The 19,394-nt window shown below is 48.2% G+C and overlaps 1 protein-coding gene across 1 annotated transcript in view; it reads left to right on the forward strand.

Annotated features, from left to right (window-relative positions):
- tiam2a (TIAM Rac1 associated GEF 2a) overlaps positions 1-19,394 on the forward strand; it is a 34,722-nt gene that overhangs the window by 8,972 nt on the left and 6,356 nt on the right. Inside the window, exons 7-16 of the mRNA XM_030718359.1 lie at positions 2,914-3,090; positions 3,595-3,699; positions 3,801-3,879; positions 3,973-4,062; positions 4,145-4,357; positions 6,402-6,496; positions 16,564-16,797; positions 17,383-17,451; positions 18,381-18,506; positions 18,920-19,028. Of these exons, the coding sequence (XP_030574219.1) occupies positions 2,914-3,090; positions 3,595-3,699; positions 3,801-3,879; positions 3,973-4,062; positions 4,145-4,357; positions 6,402-6,496; positions 16,564-16,797; positions 17,383-17,451; positions 18,381-18,506; positions 18,920-19,028 (1,297 nt within the window). The remainder of the gene's footprint in view (positions 1-2,913; positions 3,091-3,594; positions 3,700-3,800; positions 3,880-3,972; positions 4,063-4,144; positions 4,358-6,401; positions 6,497-16,563; positions 16,798-17,382; positions 17,452-18,380; positions 18,507-18,919; positions 19,029-19,394) is intronic.

The raw sequence follows: 19,394 nt of genomic DNA on the forward strand, positions 1-19,394 counted from the left end.
TGCGGTCTGTGATTTTAACCGCAGCCGTCTCAGCAGGTTGAGAAAGTGTCTTCAGCTCTGGTTGGTGTTGTGAAAGAACAATCTGTACGAGCTGGAGATGCTTTGGCCTCCACTGAGGTTTAAACTCCAGAGTACTGGCAGAGTTTAAAACCCCCCACCCTCTCCTGTCAGTGGGAAACGGCTCATCAATGGGGCCCGTTTTATAAGCCTCCTCATTGGAGCGCGTTATGATTTGAGTGCTAGAGAAAAATACAGTTCTTATGTACTTAAACATCTTTGCTTTAAGTTCATCCCTCCATCCTTATACTTTATTCCTAAAGAAGGTCGCCACCTGCACATTAACAGGTAAATCAAAAGGTTAACCTTTGCCTTCAGCCCAGCTTCCTCTTCACCTTATGCTCCAATTTAGTTTTTGTTTTTTTGCTGGGGCAGCAAATCAGCCTCAACCTGGATGGTGCAGCCCACTTTTAACAGCAAGACTCCAAACCTCAGGCGACTCATGTCAGGTGCTCTCACTTGGCTGCAGACTGCCTCAGTGCATGCTGAAGGTCACGTTGTGATAAATCCAGCAGAACCTCTTATCTGCAAAAGCAAAGGTGTGACTTCGAAGCAAACAGCCTCCTCACCCAGACGGCGCCTCCAGAAATATCACAAACGGGATCGAGAAAGGGGCAACCTCGAAAGAGTCCAGCACTTACTGAGAGTGCCGATGCATCTACCCCTGTTCTAGATCCACAGAACACGTGTACAGTGGACGGTCACAATCAGCAGGTTTCGGTTTATTTTTCTTGGGGAACCAAGAAGTAACGTTATTTTAGAGTTATTTTTAGAATAACGAGTTCACTCCTTCCTTTCATTCTTACAGTCTTTACACATTCATGAAACGTTGTTGGTGCAGGTTCAAAACATGATCCTTTCACGTCGGTACAATGTCGCTGTGGATATGATGAAGACGTTTCAGGAGAATAACCGTTGTTACATGATTTTGGGACTAGGAGGTAAAATGATTCAGTTATAAACCTCTGCCCAAGAAACGGCCGTTAGTGCTATGAGTGTGTGGAAAATCGTGTCATAACGATGGAAAGGGGAACTTTGGGTGGAGCTTTAAGGAAACGAGGAGTAATATGCTTTTAATAGACCTGATTGGCCATTCAGCCTTTTCCTATCTATTTGAGACGCTACTGTAATATTTGTGTAACAAGTTGCTAAGTGGAACAGAGAGGGTGGTTTTTCTTTTGCAGTGCTCACTAAACGCCCGTTACTCCATCTTTAGAAGCTCGGGTGGAGGACGTCTGCTTGGAATAATTTCCACAGTGGAGGGAAACGCTGAGGCTCAAATGATTTGGCTGAGTGCAAACATAAATAGCAGGCACACACTCACCACACAGAGCACTTGTTGAAGACCAGCACGTGTCTGGCAGCGTTTCGTGGAACTTTGACCAGGCAACCGTCGGCCCGTTAGGACGCTCCCTGACCATGAATGAGTGCACAGTGTGAGTCGTTCCTGATCGGGGACCCGCGCGGGCGACCAGCTTGAGTTTTTGCCGTCGCACCAATGTTGCTGGGGCACAAACGGTGTGCTTATGCAACCATGTCAGCTTTTTTTCCATCCTCAGTTTGTGAGCGTGACCTCACATCTATAAAGGTGCAGACAACAAGTGGGCGTTGAAGTGGTTACCTTGTGTTCCTTCATCCATGCAGGTTAGGGAAACATTTTATTAGGAACATAGGTGGCTTTTTTTTTTTTTTTTTTTTTTGGGCACAGACTCCTGAGGTGCACTCGTCAGAGGAACAATTAAGGTGGAAAATAAATGAGGCAAATGTTTGTGTGCCTGTGTTTCTCAGAGCTACACTGAGAGCAGTGTGTGTGTGTGTGTGTGTGTGTGTGTGTGTGTGTGGTGTGTGTGTGTGTGTGTGTGTGTTGGTGCTCTGAATCACAGACTGTAGCTTGTCCCTTTAGGCCTTTTGTCTGGCAGGGAAAAAGGTCTTTTTCCTCTTGGGGTGATTCATCAAGCTGCAGCTTCTGGAGTGGACAGAAAAGCGTACACACGTGCACATTAGACAGAAAGCCTCAGACATGCACGCACTCACACACCACTCTCTTCTTTATGATACCATAATGCATCTGAAACAGCACGGCATACTCCAGCCTATTCACTGAGGCAATTATCCCTCTTGGTCCCGTGCCTCAGTTTAAGCAGCACTTCATATCGTCTGTGTCAGAAGTGCTGAATCACAGGCGTCTTCCAGCCATGTGTTTCAGTGCCTTTGGTGTGATTGAGCTGTGATCCAGAGCCCTGATAATTGTGGTCTTAGGCTGCCCCGTGGCGTCTCCCACAGCCCCACATCGCAGCTGTGGTGTTTTTCCTCCAGAGACACCGAGTCGCAACCAAAACCCCTAAATGGCTGTCTTTGAGGCTGAGCCGTGGGCCACCCCCCACCCACCTTAATACCCTGCTCCAACCTCACTCTTAATGCCTCAAATAATGCACCACATAATTACCTTCTGAAAGTTTGACTGATTTCGATATAAATTGTTCCCGGTCTCAGTCAGAATGACTCTTGTGGTTTTTAGAGAAAACAGCGGCGATATCATCGGGACCTGGCAGTCGACCCCTGCCAATCCCCCTGTGTACACGATCATTATGACGATTATTATACGGAGCAACTGCCGTCTGTGATGTCAGATGAATTTCTGAAAGGCTAATTGTATGACATCGTTGCTCTGCTGCTTGATCCACAGCCAAGCAGTTAGACTAATGGAGCTGTATTGATTTGTGTGTTGTTACTCAAAGTCTGCTCTCTTTCCCACCCTCTCCCTCCTCTCTTTGTTTACCTCCCTCTTCCTCATATGCTCTTTACACTCTGCTCCATTTATATCCTGCCTTCTTACCCCTCTGTCCACCCCTACAGAGGCTGGATATGCTGACTAGTATATACTCCATGTCGCCCCCTGAGGGCGGTGTTTGGGCCAGCATCGGCGGTGTCACAGACGTGCTGACGTGCATCTACATGCCAGACGGCCTGACAGTCCAAGTTCCCATCAGAAGAGACCAGACAGCTGCCGACCTCCTCGGTGCAGCGTGCAAGGTTGAGTTTCAAAGAAATTATGACACGTCACCAGAATCAGACAACAATATTCCTGACCTCTGACTCTCAGCAAAAAAAACCCAACTGGATTTTTAAAAGTGTAGTAAAAATGTATATTCATGGTGAGGATGTGGATATTCAGTCATATGTAAATATAAAATATGAATATAAAATTCTTGTTAATGGGCAAATAATCCATCTGAAACAGCTGCAGCAGCAGATCCGGTTGCATTACGCTCCCAGGGGTTTAAAATAACACCGATTCATTACATGACTGCACACAGCCCCCCAAGAATGACTGCAGATAGATGGACACACAACACACACATGCAAAAATAACATAATGTGCAGTTTTTTTTTTTAAACTGCAAATTTCCCATCACTGCGTGAATAATTCACACATCAACCACACAGCAGCTGTGTGCAAAGCACTGGTGCATGAAATATGTTGGCTGATTGTTGTGCGTGCAGTCTGCTAAGCATTAGTGGCTCCTGTGTAAACAGGTGAAACAGCTGGACCCGGGTGCGCACTGCCTCCGACTGCACAGGCGAGCGGGGCAGCACGTGGAGGTTCGATACGTGGCTCCTGGAGAGCTCCTCCGTGATGCGGTGAGAAGGGCAAACGTGCACGATCCCACATGGATTCACAGTGCTCTTCATTATCTGCTCGTTCTATAATGTGTATTGATTTGTTTTATATCACCCTGCAGGTCAATGATCAGTTGGAGGTGGTCCCAGTTAATGTGTTTGCACTGCACATGAGCAGGCTGAGCGGCAGCGGAGACTTCGGTGAGGCGGCCGTGCACGCACAGACTGCGCTTGTAGCTTTGTGTACTCATAATGACCCTTCATATGATCGTCCTGTTGAACTCTTCCTGCCAGGTTTCGCGGTAACGGGACACACGGACAGCCAGAAGAACAGCAGGATCTTTGTCAGTGAGGTGCTTCCTGATGGCCCGGCCTTCAACGAAGGTGCTGATCTTCAGATCACCGATAAGAGCGTCACGTTTGCGATCAATGCGGCTTTCTGAAATGAGTTTGCCCGTGTGTGCAGGTCTGCGTCCGGGCGATGAGATCCTGGTCCTGAATGGCCGGTGTGTGTCTGGTCTGGACCTGGCGTTGATCCAAACACTGTTTGCTGACCAAACCCTGCACCTGAGCCTGAGGCGGGACGGCCCCCCGCTGCCGACCTCAGACCGCCCGGCCCCTCCCGCTGAACACAGCCAAGAGGTTCGAAGCAAACACCACCGAGCCAAGTCCTCCTCAGGTGCTTCAGTCACACACACACAAGCACACCTTCATCACACATCCTCACAGCAGCAGCAAACATGTAGATCCAGTGTTTTTTACTGTAAACGCTTTACAGTGAAAGAGGAAGAGGCCTGCTGGTAGGTTCCCTTCTGAGACAGATGGTGACACAAATTGAAGCAACAGCTCAGCGTGCCCATTAAAGTTTCTCAGTTTTTTAGTAATTATGAATGTACAAGTGTAACTTCCTCTGCAGCGTGCTGAGTCACTCTGCCTCCGAAAAACCACGCAGTTCCAGTTTTACAGCTGCATCGATTATCGAGGGAGGGTTATCTTCGTGGTATTCATGAAGCTTTGCGCCGTGAGAATTTGGTGCTTACATGAACTTTAAAGTTATTAGTGAAGGGCTGCTGCTCACATTACCAGTAATTGCTGAGGGTTCTGGCAGCTCCACTACAACAAGGCCACTACATTTCCGCTTCAGTTAAAAGCGCCACTTCCTCAATATTCTCCGTCCTCTGTGAGGAAATAAATGAAACAAGTAGGAAAAAAAAGACCCTCTGCAGATGATGGTTCACAGCTCTGAGTATCCTGGAGGAGAGGGAAGGCCAGGAGGGGCTTTTGACCACAGAGGGCTCATTATTGCTGTGAATGTATAGAGTGCTGTCAGCCTGCTTTAATATCACTGTGATGACGAGGTGTCAGGACCGAACAGTAAGGGCATCCGTGTCACAGGACACACACAGCTGATCCCCAGCTGCTAGAGAGATTATCAAGCCTTGCTTTGAAGGTAAGGAAGATTAAAATAAAGGAGTGATGTTAATGATGTTAATTTTAATCATATATTCTTGTAACACATCAGTTTATTGGCTGTGCTGTTGCTGCACGACTGAAGCAAGAAGAAACAATAAGCGGTGACTGTCCTCAAACTGTTTTTATTTTCAGCTCATTCTGGTATGTTTTTCTTCTGCTGAAAGCATCCCGGTCTGATCTGCAGAGTGCACGGGCTCCCTCAAAATGTGCATAACAGTTTGTGTTTCTCTTATTGTGTGAAAAGTCTCAGAGAAAGTCTTAAGTGTCATCTTAATGATAATAATTCATTAGCGTTTCTTCAACTACGGCCGTAATTGAACACAAAGGGATTAATGACTTGAAGCCCTCATTACTGCAAATGTGTGATCAAAGCGCCTGCAGTTTCCCTCTGCGTCTCTAGAGGGCACATGATCCCAGGCAGGCTGATAAGGAGGCAGGGAGGTAAATGCCCACAGTGGGGGAATTAACACTTGTCTGACATGAATTACAAAAGGATTGCACCATGGCGTTCCTAGAAGGAAGAAGTCTGTCGTCTGGCATTCATTCACTCTCGTGCAGATATATAAGACAAGAGAACTGAAAGCATATGATTAGATATATTTAGAAACTCTGCTCAAACTATCAGACATTTGTTGATGATGATTGCCGGCTTAAAAGTGAGAAGTTGGGCTCAGTGGGAAGCCCGGAAGTTTCCTTTTGTTTCCTGCCGTCACGTTGGCCTGCCTCCCAGGCTACAGTCGGGAATCGAGTCTTTAGATGTGCCAACTGCTACAGAGTATGTCCTCCAGACCTTGAATGTTAATGAGAAGGAGGCAGCCTGAAAAATTGCTTTCAAAACACTCAGATTATCTGTTAATATCACGCTGTAATGATGCTTCATTTGCAAATATAAATTTTATTTAGAGGCATTTTTTAGGCCAGACTAGCAGGAAACTTTATCTCCAGAATTGTTGTGCTGTTTCCTGGTGAGCGAGGAAGGAGATAACAGAGTCTTTAATTAGGATTTCCAAGCATGCTCTTTTTTCTTTTTTGGGTAACTGAGTGCCCTTGCCATTTTTAGCTTGGAGACATATTTAAGTTGCATACAATTGGAAGTCGCCCACAGCGGTTGGAGACGAGCTCTCGCCACCATTGTTTGTGTTTTGTGGGTTAGGAGAAGGATGTGCTTTAGGGATGCAGAAACGGGCGGTATGAACTTCAAACGCCGTCAGACACAAATAGACACGTGGTGACTCTCTTTCTCTCTCCAGATGTTTGCACTGCAGCTGGCGGTGGCGAGTCCCTGTACGTAGGACTGGAGGAAAGTCACTCCCACTGCGCACACAGGCCCGTTCAGCACAGCAAGGTAGGAGGGGCTGGAGAGGGAAAAAAGACGTGCAGACATCCACACACTGTGCCTCTCTTTCCTTCCAGGTTTGTGTGAGTAAAATTATGCATGTTGTGTTGGTGCCCACTCTCAGCAGAAGCTGCAGGGCTGTCAGAAACCAGACTGGCACCAATCCTTAGCATTACCATAATTAGGATACTCAATCGTAGCCACCGGTATAAACACAGCTTATTACTGTCATGCAGACAGCATGCAGACTGAGAGAAGAGGCTGTGTTACACTCCCACTGCCTCCTGCACAAACACACACGCTCAAGTGTGTGTACATACACATGAGGACAAGCACGCCCGGGGGCAAAGCCAAATCCCTCTGAAGGAAGCACTTCTCCTGTCATTCACCTAACCATACTCATCCGCCGTTATATTAAGAGCTACTGTTTTTTTTACACGTGCACATTTTTCTTCCTCGTCATGCTTTGCTGTGTTTGCCTGAAGAATCCTGCCTTTGTTCTAAGCACACTACAGTTAATACAACACTTCCTCTCAGAGGAATATCTGTGAATGTGCCGAGCAGTTGGCCCTTATGAATTATGGCAGATTGCACGCCTATTTCTGTCCTATCGGCCGTTGAATATCTGCTCGGGTTTTTGATATGTAAACCAACTTTATTGAAGTCATTAAACCGTGAGCCCGCTCCGCTGGGAATTACGCCTCAGTGATGTGTTAATGCAATACGGGAAAATTTGTATGCCGGTGTTTATCGAGGGCAGTAATGAGTGTGTGTGGTCACAGCAAAAAGCCATGTGTTAATGATGTAGACATGGCTGGAAGCCTAAAAGTGACCGCGTGTGCATTCGTGCATATTCACCTCCTCCTGCATCATTCGGCTAATATTTAATGCCCTTCAAACCCGTGTACAGTCGTTACTGCCGTTGTGAGTGCGTGTTTGGTTGCTCGTTATGTAATGCAGACTAAATGTAAAGGGAACAGGCATTAGTGCTGTGCTGGAATTACTGATAGCAAATCCAGGCCAAATATCCAAAACTGCTGTTAATTGCTGGAGCTTCCACGGATTCATTCTGAGGGTCTCTGTCAGAAGACGTGGTGCAGGATTTGACCTGAGGTCAGCCAGGAGGTGGATTAACGTGGACAACTTTCCCTCTTCTCCTCTTTATTGGTCTCTTTCTGCTTCCCCTTCGACACGAGGCAGTCCTGTACGCTGGGATCTGCACTGCACCACTGCTGCTCAGCTCCCTGCCGTGTGTTTCACTCAGGAATGAATGGAAGATGGGAAGGTGTGCGAGAGGGAGGGAGGGAGGTTTATGAATGCGTGTCTGTGTCACTTATGCCACTGCATGTGCACACATTTGAGACACAAAAGGAGAAAAGACTCTCCCTTTGCATCAGTGAGATTCAACCACTGTGAAGGAAATTAAAAAGAAATCAAATCCAGGCTGAGATATTGGTGCTGGTAAATCAGGTTTTTGCTGCTGCGCACGGCGGGATTTAATCAACGCACAGCCATCAGTTTGTTCTGCAGGGCGTGCAGAAAGAAATCGAGTCACCGGGTAGAAAAGCAACCATGTATGAGCGTACAGCTGCACACGTGCATGCACACGGTGCTCTGAGAGTCGATAGAGATTGATGGAAAGGAAGGACTCATTTCAAGCCTCTGTCACACGTGTAATCGCCCGCCTCGCCCTGACTCACCCTTTTTGACTAATTGGTCTAATGAATTCCAGTTTGTGCTTATTACACAAGGTTGTGTGTCTGTTTGTGTTTGAGTGCTTACTGGGCAAAGTTAACAGCTTTGTTTACCATCACGATGCTGATTGCATCTATTATTTAATGAAACGTTTGGCTATAGAGCAGCGCTGCAATTGGTTTAACACAGTGTTGTGGTACCATAATGAGCTTAACCACTCGGTAGCAGAAGTGAACGAAATCGCCCGCGAGGCATTTGAAATTGAATTAATTGGATATAGTTTTCACTGCTTTGGAGTAGTAGGATGTTTATAGGCAAAATTAGAATCATTATGTGCTTCGCCTGATCTTAAGTTTAGGAGTGGAGTCTTGATCGGGGCCACGCACATTAGAACATGAGCCCATCCATCCGTTTCCTTCTGCTTACGCAATTCAGGGTCGAAGGGGTGAGCTGTGATAGGGCGAGAGGCAGGTGACACCCCAGTCTGTCGCAGGGCCAACAACCAATCACAGTTATCCTAACCTCATCCTAACCTCATGCATGTCTTTGGACTGTGAGAGGAATCAGGGAACCCACGCAGACGTGGGAGAACATGCAGACTCCACACGGAAAGGCCTCAGACTGGACTCAAACCTGGAACCTTGTCGCTGTGAGGGGACAGAGTTAAGCAGCGCACCACCGTGCTGCCGCATTAGAACATAAACATCTATAGAATACTGTGGGATCACATTAGGCAGATGGAAGGATGGGGGAAGTAATCTGGGATCACTGCATGACACCAGTCTGCATGCAAGTGATGAAATCATTAAAATTCAGGTTCTGGGAGGGGTTCATCTACTGTAACTGCTGTTAAATGATGAAATGAAGCAGCAGTTACAGCTTTGCTTTGTATTCTTCAGTACATGAATAAGCCTCAGTCTGTCAGTGAACTATTGCAGTTATATCATAAATACTACAGTAGACAGTCATCTTTGCATGGAAGCAAAGGTTAAACAGCAGACAGACATATTAAGCTTCTTTGCATTTGTCCAGACTAGACGTTTCACTAAGAGCATTTGAATGGACTCATGAAGAGAGCTATGACTGGAGCCATGCTCTGTCTGGCTGTCAGTACGGAGAGATTTGGCCTGATTCAGGCACTGATGTTATTAAGCTGAGTAATAAGCAGTCTGAGGAAGAAGCAGCTTCCATCCTTTTAGTGGACTGCACCATTTGTTCCCATCTTTGCTCTTTAAGCTTTTCTCTCTGGACTCTGTCGTCACCTGTCTGTGGACCGGAGGAGTCTGAGGGCTCCTTCACATTCAGTCCTCTCTTATCATGGCTCCCAAACTTCAAAAAGACAGCACATGCCTGCAGATATTAGGCTGTATCTTCATCTTCAGACATGATTCTGTCTTCCTGGAAGCTATAAAGCACCCTGCTGTAAACTTTACAGGGGGATGCAGACTGCTGTGTGTGTGTGTGTGTGTGTGTGTGTGTGTGTGAGTGAGAGAGGGGGGAGTGTGTATGGGGGGTAATTTGGAGAAGTACTCGTGTGTTATGACTAAGCTCATCAGCCGCCATCTGGCCATGAGCATGCTAATAATCTGGGCTTACTGCTGTCAGCACAGTTAATGCTAGCTGCTCTCCTCAGTCCACTGTAAACAAGCTGAAAGCTGCACTTGGAGGTAAAAACTCTGAAAGAAAGGCGTGACAGAGGAGCCAGCAGGGACCCCGATCCATCATGACCCAGATCTGGCTGGCGTGGCCATGGCGGTAGCTGTGCCAGTTGTAGCCCAAGCAGAGAAGGATGCGGCTCCCCAGCCGTGCCTCTGCCTCACCACCTTAACTGAGCTGTTTAAGGGGGACCGGTCGCTGGTCCGGGCCCTGTGCTCCCTCATAGCCATGTGCTGGTTCTGGCCGCCCGGCCGCAAAGCCGAGGAAAAGGATGTGTTCTTAGGATCTGCGCTTCTCGGCCTGGGACGGCTCCTGAAAGACAAGCTGACCCGCGCGGCCGGCGACCTGACCGCCTGCTTATCGTGCCGCAGAGGCTCCAAAGAAGACAAACAGCCGGTAACTGTGGGCGGGATGGCTTTAACTGAGACAGCTCTAATACAGACTCTTCACACTTTAGCTGCAAACTTTCACACAACCAGCCCACAAGCCTCTGTGTGAATGCAGTAAAAACAAGTGCAAGTGTGGAGTAGTTTTACTGTCAGACTTTTAGTGGTAATGAAACCACGTGTTTACAGCGCGGTTCATAGTGGCAGCAGATGGAAGAAAGTGAAGATCCATCGTTACTGCTCGTTATTGCTGGATCGGTGCCTTCCTCTGACAGCGCGTGTGGCAGGTGTATGACTGTGTACAGTTCAGCTTGTGTCCTTATTGTGGGTCAGGAGGGGGGGCCGGAGCAGTCCATTTATTATTTCTGTGAATTATTTGTCATCAGGCTATGTTGAACATTGACAGCAAACATTTCCACTTAACCTTTTATTAGTTTTGGGCGTTCCTGTGAGCGAGCGTAGCAGCATTGCTGTGGTGCTGGCTTTAATGCAGTGGAGTGGATGTGAATAGCCTGGGGGACCGAGTAGAATGGCTGTTTTAATGTGATGCTGGCTTCATTATTAAAACACACTCCTCTCTCAAAGTCCTCAGAGACTTGGCGGAATAATATTTGTTTAGGATGAATAATAAAAGGCATAAATGGGCTTGAGTGGAGCGCGACGGGACCGGCCCTCCCCCTCGCCTTTCTCCTCTCCTCCCCTCTGCTCTGTTTGATTTATGAGCACACGTCTTCTTTTATTGAGCTTTGAAAGGAAGATGGCATCGTGGCACTATAGCCCACTAACATGGCAAATGAATCAGCGGCCACCGGGCCTCCGCTCGTTCTGCCGCGTTCTGGTTCTGCGCCTCGCGGTGTCACGACAAGGCTGCTTCTTTTGAAGGATGGTTGAAGCCAGCCCCAGGGGTGCGCCTGTTTTTCATCCCCTCCTCTTTATCTCCTCCCTCCCCACATTTGTTTGTTTATTTCTGCAAAGATGGGGCTTCTCCTTTGATTTGAGCAACGTTTCATCTGCGAGGCAGACGGAGCTCTGTACATAATGACTCCATCGGAGCATTAAAAGGGGGATGGAGATGGTGTTTAGTGTTTGAGCCTCCCGCTCTGACAGAGCTCAGCTGTGCTCCCTTTTCTTTTGTTTTCTTTAAGTGTTTTTGCCCAAACTTGGAGAAAAGGAGGAATGTGACTCAAATGAGGCGTAATTATATGCAGCAGCGTGCTTCACCGGCTTAGTGAAGATCAAACTATTGTATGTGCATGTGCACAGACGCTGCTCGGTGCTCTGAATTTAGACGGTGCCTTTAAGGAAACATTATCCAAATCCTCATTTAGAAACTGTGAGGACTTAGGACGATGGCTGGGGGGCTGGGGGGCTGGGGGGGTCTGGGACATGTGAGCGCCCTTGGGAATGGTGTCGATTTAACCAGATCAGGAGCGCCTGCTCTCTGAGTGGTCTTTTTAGTCATTTGGTGCAGTTTGGATCACTTTGTCCAGATGCTCCTGCTGCCAGCATGCTGACCCCCCCCCCTGCCCTTAGGTTCCCCCCTCAGAACATGATGTATTCTGCACTTGGCTGGAATTAACTGATTTCTGACAGGAATTACAGACGGATTTCATGATGACATTCCTGGAAGGAAGACGTCTGTCCTCTGGCATTCATTCAGCCAAGTGCAGATTTATAGCACAGCAGAACTGAGAGCAGGTGATGAGACATAATCAGAAATTCAGACATTTGTTGGTGATGATTGCTGGCTTAAAAATGGGAAGTTTGGCTCAGTGGGAGGCCGATAAGAGCACTTACTGTGTTACTCAAATGAAGGTCTTGCAGGGAGGGGGGCACCATCGCGGGGGTTAAACTATGAAAGAGTGAACACACCAACGTGCACCTGATGCGGCGTGATGTAAATGCTCCCTTCCTGCCATCGTGACTGAAGTGAGAAGCTCGTTGCTGGATGTAATGGATACTGATTGTTACTCTGAACTGAAACATTGAGACTTGTTTACAGCAGACGTGTACACGGGCAGAATGGCTTACATACACTTTCATGTCTAAACTGGGTTTACACCGTCAGACTGGCCTTTCACAATAGTTGAGGTTTGTGTTGCTCTAATGTGCGATTGCAGTTGTAGGAGGGTGCACGCCGAGCTGCAGCGCAGGCTGTGGTGTGAGCTAAAGAGCTACAACATAGTCTGCACTGTAGTTTCCAGACTTAGTCCAGAGTGTGTCTGTAATAAAAGCATAAAATGCCACAAAAATATAATTTAATCTCCCTGAACTGAAAAAGGGAAACAAAAGAACCACACACACACACACACACACACACACACACACACACACACACACACACACACACACACACCCTGACTTCTTTTAGTTTATCTGTAGGACAGGTAACACCCTCCTACGTGTAATCCTTTAATTTATTTACCCCAGAGAGGAGACGCAGACAAACGGTTACATCATAGTTAATAACTATCATCTGTTTATTTATTTCCTGTGCAGTGATACATGTCATGTTTTATTCCTGTACGAGGCCATAGTTAACATTCCTGCACTGTTACCCCCACCGGCTCAGAGCCTCCCATTTTTGAGTCAGCCATTCCTCTGTGTGTGGAGGTAACAAGCCAGAACAGTCTACATTGTACTGCCGCTATTGAGAGACTGGACCCAGATACAGCCCCCAGCCTCTCAATTCAGCTCTGGAAATCACACCAGAGGGGTCACCTGGAGCCGAAAAGGAGTGGAAGAAGCAGAGGGAGCGGGAATGAGGATATCTGGAGGCAAACGGACAGAGGGAAGTAGGATGGATGGCAGGCTGTGGCAGTAGAGATGTAGGAAGAGCAACGCTGATACACAGCGACAGAGAGTAACAGCTGCTGGAGGAAAAATTCCCCCACTGTGGGCCAAACGGTCCACTGTGGACTGATATGCAAAGCAGGCAGGCAGCAAGCACTTTTTCTCTGCCTACGCTCACAGAACGGCAGGATCAATGAGCAGCCCGCCCCACAGGCAGAGGTGCACTCGAGACTGAGGCTTCTGACTCGGGCCTGATGGAGAGACAGGCGGCAGCAAACTAGAGAGAGACCACAGGAGGAGGAGGAGGGTGAAGAAGGTGGATGAAGGGATTTGACTGATCGTCAGATGAGGTGGAGGCAGCAAGAAATATAATAATAATAAAAAAATTAAAAAAAGACTCAAAGAGGCTCAAGCTAACGTCTGAGTTCTGTCACTGACATTTTCTCCGAGCGGTCATGCCCACATCGAGAGGAGGCCGGCTACGTAGAAAGGGCTGCTCGCTCGCCCGTAGGACCCGCCAGCAGGCCACAGCAGCATGGAGGCTGCTCTACAGACTGCTCTTAATGGCCACCAGGAGACTGGGAGAGGTGGGATGTTTAGTATTCTTCTCAAAGAGATGATGGTCATCAGGAAAATCGATGGTTTGACTTCAAAATAAGGCTGCTGGATGGGTTCGGCGTGAATGTCGGGTATTTCTTTGGTGTGTTTGGAGCGACAGTCTGACGTTATTTATAAGAGTGAGGGTTTTTTTCCTTGACTTGAAAGGTGGAATTAAAATCTGTGGCTTTGATGTCGGGGATCCAGCGAGCGGGCAGCTGGCTCACGTGTGAAGGAGCGCCGCTCGAACAGACAAAATAAGAATTCTTCTCTAAATTGGTTTGAGCAGATGTAGGAACACTTTCCCCGGCTGACACCTGTCAGCCAGAAAAACCCTGATCAGGAATTCACAGCAGCGCTGTCAGATCCACTTGTTTTTCGTGGCGCTCCCAGGCTTTTCTCCCGCCTCTGCTGGTTCACGTCCTCGGCTCTTAATTGGTTATTTGGGCTAGCTGTCAGGCTGTGTTGGTGGGATTGTTGTGAGGCAAATGCAGTTCCTGAGTCATGGCTGTGTAGTGTCCACCCACCCGCTTTCCTTCTCTCTCCCTTTCTCTCAGCCTTCTCTCGTCACGCTCCGGTGCGGGCATCCGTCATTAGTGTTGATGAAAATCTTACTGGGGGAGCTCCCCCGGTCTGCAGCTCCTCCATCATCTCATTTGTGTGGGTGGGTGATGAGAATTAACTGGGCACTTGAAAGGCGGCATGTGCTGCCAGCCTCTAAAGACATGAGCAGAGCTCACCTTTGGGTGCCAGTAGCTGAAGTAAAATGCAGTTATCTGTCTCCACAAGGCTGCGCTCTCCTGTCTGCAGATACCCCGGGCTGCTAGATGAATATGTCGTACTGATATCCTTCAGCCTCTCTGTTTCCTTCATGCAGCCTCCTCCTGTCTGCCTCCCTGGTGCATTATGGAGCTCTCCCAAAGTGTGTGTGTGTGTGTGTGTGTGTGTGTGTGTGTGTGTCTCAGCATCATCAGTGCTGGAGGTGGAGTTTATGATCTGTGTGTGTCAACAGCTGTAGTTCCATGTCTAATTCCCTTTGAATAAGTGTTTAAATGCTAAATGAATGTTGACGTGCACACGGCTGCATTAAAGGTTTCCTGTCAGCTCTGAATGTCAGCAGTAACATGCAGCACGATGCTGATGTTAGCTTTATCTTAAAAGAATAAACGACCAGCGTGGCTGTACATCCTCCCTGTTATGGAGCCACTGAGGTGCAGGTATGCCTGTTTGCAGCATCTTGTGCTCTCCTCTTGGAGCATTAGTCCCTCCATCAGCGCACAGGGAGACTTCAAGTCCCCTCATAATTATCAGCCCACATTCAAAGACCTCCAGACTGGAGCGCTACAGTGGGAGGTGGATCACTTGAAAGAGGCTTAGCACAGACATACATAAAGGGCATGGAGAGGAATTTTCTCCCTTCTCTCCCTTTCAGTCGCAGTACACACACACACACACACACACACACACACACACACACACACACACAGCCTTTGCTGGAGTATTGGAGGGCCGTCTCTGGAGTGACTGTGCTATAATGAGCTAGCTGATGAGTTGCAAGCTTATTAATGGAAGACTTTGTCTGTGGGCTCCCTGGGAGTGGGCAGAGGTGGTGGTAGGGTTGGGGGGGGGGGGTGTTATGGGTGGTGCCTCATACCGCTGTAAGAGATGCATGACTCAGACCAGCTCTCACACTGTCCTCAGGAAGTGTGCGTGTGAGCATGTCAGCTCTGTAGTGTCAAAACGAAGGTTTTATTGATCCACGTCTTGAGCGGGGAGCTGCGACATCAGCACGCACACACACACACACACACACACACACACACTCTCTCTCACATGCACACACAGGCGAAGGCAGAGAGTGCTGAGCAGCTGTTTTGGCATGTCGGCCGTGCCGCTGTGCAGCGGATTGGAACCTGCTATTACTGGCATTTATCAGCTCCTGCTGATTTTTAGTGACTGGCCACAGATTATAATGCTACATTATAATAATAATAATAAGGGCAACTGGGCATCATGAGGCCATTTTTAGCACAGGCTTCAAAGGTGATTGATGGCGGGCACATTAAAGTCTTGCTGCGGTTGATGGAGCGTTTTGCTCGACTAGCTTGTGAGGTAAGAAACTAGCAGGTTGGGTTTTGATTACTTTGTTTCCTGTAGTGCTTGATAACTGTAACCCAAGGTGGCAACAGTGGTGTAACTTAGAGACAACAGAGGTTTTCCTCTTATTGCTGCTTTTTTCTCAGGAAACAGAACAGAGCAGCTCACTGACACAATTGCTCTGAAAATCGTAGCTGCCACAGGCAAAGCTGCACAGTACGGCGCCAGCAGCTGATGCTGAGTTTCCCACCGCAGGCGTTACAGTCCACTGTAAAGCAATGCGACTGATCTGTAGAATATTTCTGTAAATGCTGCGACTTCTTCACAGGGTTCCACCATCGACGGAGAAATTACACACTTTGTGAAGCAGGTTGAGGCGTGAGGTGCCACAAACCCCTCTCCTTCTCCCTCAAATCCAAAGTATTCCAAATATTCGACCACGTGGGATTTCTTTCCGTGTCAAACTGTAATCAATGTGACACAAAGCTGCATAAGTGTCTATTATGGATTTAGAAGAATAATGAAATGTGCTGTAATTCTATCTGCTGGGATATCCACTTACTAATTCTGTAAAGTCTTTGATGCAAAGCCAATTAGCACAGAGTACATAACTAAACCTCAGTAACACTCTTAGTGTACCCGGGGGATCACTGACCGAGCACGGGGTAGAGTAATGCACGTCGTTAGTTATGAACGGTGATGGATCTTTTAATGGATGCTTGAGAATTTGTATTTAGGCCCGTGTGTGTGTCATCATTCGGTGCAATCTCTTCTTATTTTATCCAGCTGACTCTTATAATCCCTGAGCTGCCTAACCTACATACACCACCCTCTCTCTGTCGCCCCCTACAGAGCGTGGACACCGTGTGCACTCTCTACCAGTCCTTCCAGGAAGGATCGGGGTCTGGCACCGGGGGTCTGATGGATCAAGCCGGGGAACCTTCGGTGAGGCACGGGGGGGACTTGGGGTCGGGTCCTGCGGGAGAGGCCACCCTCCTCAGACCCTGCCCTAAGCATATGACAGCCACAGAGAGGTTACGCAAGGTCATCCAGGAGCTGGTGGACACGGAGAAGTCCTATGTGAAGGTGAGACTGCAAAGACTATTTCTAATAACGCAGCATTGATATTAAACTTCCTGTTTTATAAGGATTTAGAAAGCTGTTCCACTTCATGCAATGATGTCCTCATGCCCCCTCGGTTCAGCCCAGTTTGAACTATAACCTTTGCTACATATTAAAAGCTGTGATCGTCTCATCTCTGCAACGCTTGCATTTTCTCCCTTTCTGCTTCATTTTCACAATTTCACCCCCCCCCCCCCCCCACACACACACACACACACACACACACACACTCCTCCTTCAACCTGCAATTGAATTGTAATTTGGGGGGGAGGAGACTGTAGGCATGTTTGCCCGTATCCATGCACCACCGGCCAGTGTAGCTAGGGGAGGGGAGGAGGTGAAAGCCCATATATCAACTTAATGAGTATATCCTCACTGATAGCAAGGCACATTTAAGGAGGGGGTGGAGGGAGAACGGGGGAGGGATTAGGTGATGGTGGAAAGGAAAGAGAAATAGGAGGTGATGTGATGATCAGAGGGGTTCATTAAAGGTTAATGTGTTCTTTCTCACCTCTGACCTTCTGGGGATTTTTTTTTTGTGTGTTGTAGGACCTGAGCTGTCTGTTCGAGATCTACCTGAAACCCCTGCAGAATGAAACCTTCCTCACACTGGACGAGGTAGGGGTGTGTGTGTGTGTGTGTGTGTGTGTGTGTGTGTGTGTGTGTGTGTGTGTGTGTGTGAGTGAGAGAAATGGAACATATATGGAGCTGTAGTGCCCAGAGGTGTCTCCTAGGAGGCGCTAATTCCGTATGGGGCATTGAATACGCTGAGCTTTTATTACCCACCGCCGTATCTCCCTCGTTACCGTTCTGATTGCCTGGAGGACAAATTAACATTCTCCTACGCTGACCTTCCAGCGTCTCAGAGGGCCACACCAATAAAGGCCGGCTTAAGAGTAAACTCAGCCCTGAAGCACTCACCTCAGCTTAATATGCCGCGGCACCGCTGCTCACCGCACATGTTCTTCATTAAGGACCGAGTATTTTTCTCTATTTAACAACTTAACATATATTGTTGTTGCAGCATGTTAATAACTTGAGCCTTGCAGTTTCCAGCTCTGTGACCTTAAACATGAGACTTCTCTCCCAAGTGTGCAAGACACACTGGTTGATGGGCCTCTGAGCAGCGGGGCAAAGTAAAAGGGCATTATGGGACACGGAGATGTGACCGTACACAGAACAGAGGAGAGCACGTTAGTTTTTAATGAAAGGAAGCGGCGACCCTGGCTCTGTGTGTGTGTGTGTTACACTGTGTCCATTTCTTTGTGCACAGCTCCAGCTTGTTCGTAAGTGCCGTTGTCAGAGATGGAGCTGTCACAGTGGGGGGTTTCTAACACTCGGGGGGGGCCTGGCTGTCTGTCTGCTATGAATTACAGGCCATCTCGTCTTTTTTCCCTCGTAGCCACTCTCGCTCACACTCTCTTCTTGCCTTTCCCCTCTGATGTTCTGTCATACATCCTTACCTGTCACTTCTACTGCTCCATCTCTTTCTTCTCTCCTCTCTAACCATCCTTCTGCTTCCCCTTTGCCCTCTTCTCCTCTCACAGATGGAGAGTCTGTTTGGCAGCCTGCCCGAGATGCTGGACTTCCAGAGGGTGTTCCTGCAGACGCTGGAGGAGAGAATCGCCTCATCCCCTGACTTTAGCACCCTGGAGACCCCCTCACAGTTCAAGGTAAGAAGGTCACACAGAGAGAAGTATTAGATTTATTAAATATCTAAAGATTCGGTGTGGAATCCATGTGCACACAATATTCTCATGGTGGGAAAGCGTGATCCTTCAGCTGTTGAGGTGTTTAAATAATTGAGGTGGTGCGACAGGAGCATCGGAGGCTGATTTATGGCCTCGCTGTGACGAGGCGTGAGGTCTATTGATCGGGGCGGTGGTTCACTGGATTGTGAGCTGCAGAAAGCTGGTGTGCTCTGAAGGGGAGGACAGAGGGGGGGCATTTTGAACAGTCTCCCAAGAGAGGGTGGGCACGGTGATCCGGTCGTGGCTGCACATGTTCACACCCCTTCATCCTCTCTCGTGCTTTCTGCTCAGCTCTCTGTCTTCATCTGTGTAACACTTTTTTCTCTCCTTCACAGAAGCTGCTGTTTTCTCTCGGGGGTTCATTCCTCTACTACGCGGATCACTTCAAGCTCTACAGCGGCTTCTGCGCCAACCACATCAAGGTCCAAAAGGTCCTAGAGAGAGGTACTTACACGGCTGAATGTTCTGGGTGGTGATAAGAGAAATGCCATTTAATGCCACACCCCTGCCAGAGTCAGCGTACTTGCACCTGTGCTGCATCAGTGGGACCTCCCAGCATTCAGTGCTGAAGGTTTGGCCTCCTCTTTTGTATGAAAAGCAAATGTCCCAGAGTGAGTGAGGCGAGCCCCGCTCCGTCTCCAGCACAGAAACATCAGGGATGCAGGAGGGAAGCGCTCCACCTTTCACTTTGTGATCTACAGTTTCAAAGCAGTTGGAGCCATTCCCCGTTTCCCCAAACAGATGATGATTAAACAAATACATGCACATATAAATACTCAGACTTTGGACAACCTTGTCCTCTAACAGCAG

Source organism: Archocentrus centrarchus, chromosome 22 (genome assembly GCF_007364275.1).
Source record: "Archocentrus centrarchus isolate MPI-CPG fArcCen1 chromosome 22, fArcCen1, whole genome shotgun sequence".
Classification (NCBI taxonomy): Eukaryota; Metazoa; Chordata; class Actinopteri; order Cichliformes; family Cichlidae; genus Archocentrus; species Archocentrus centrarchus.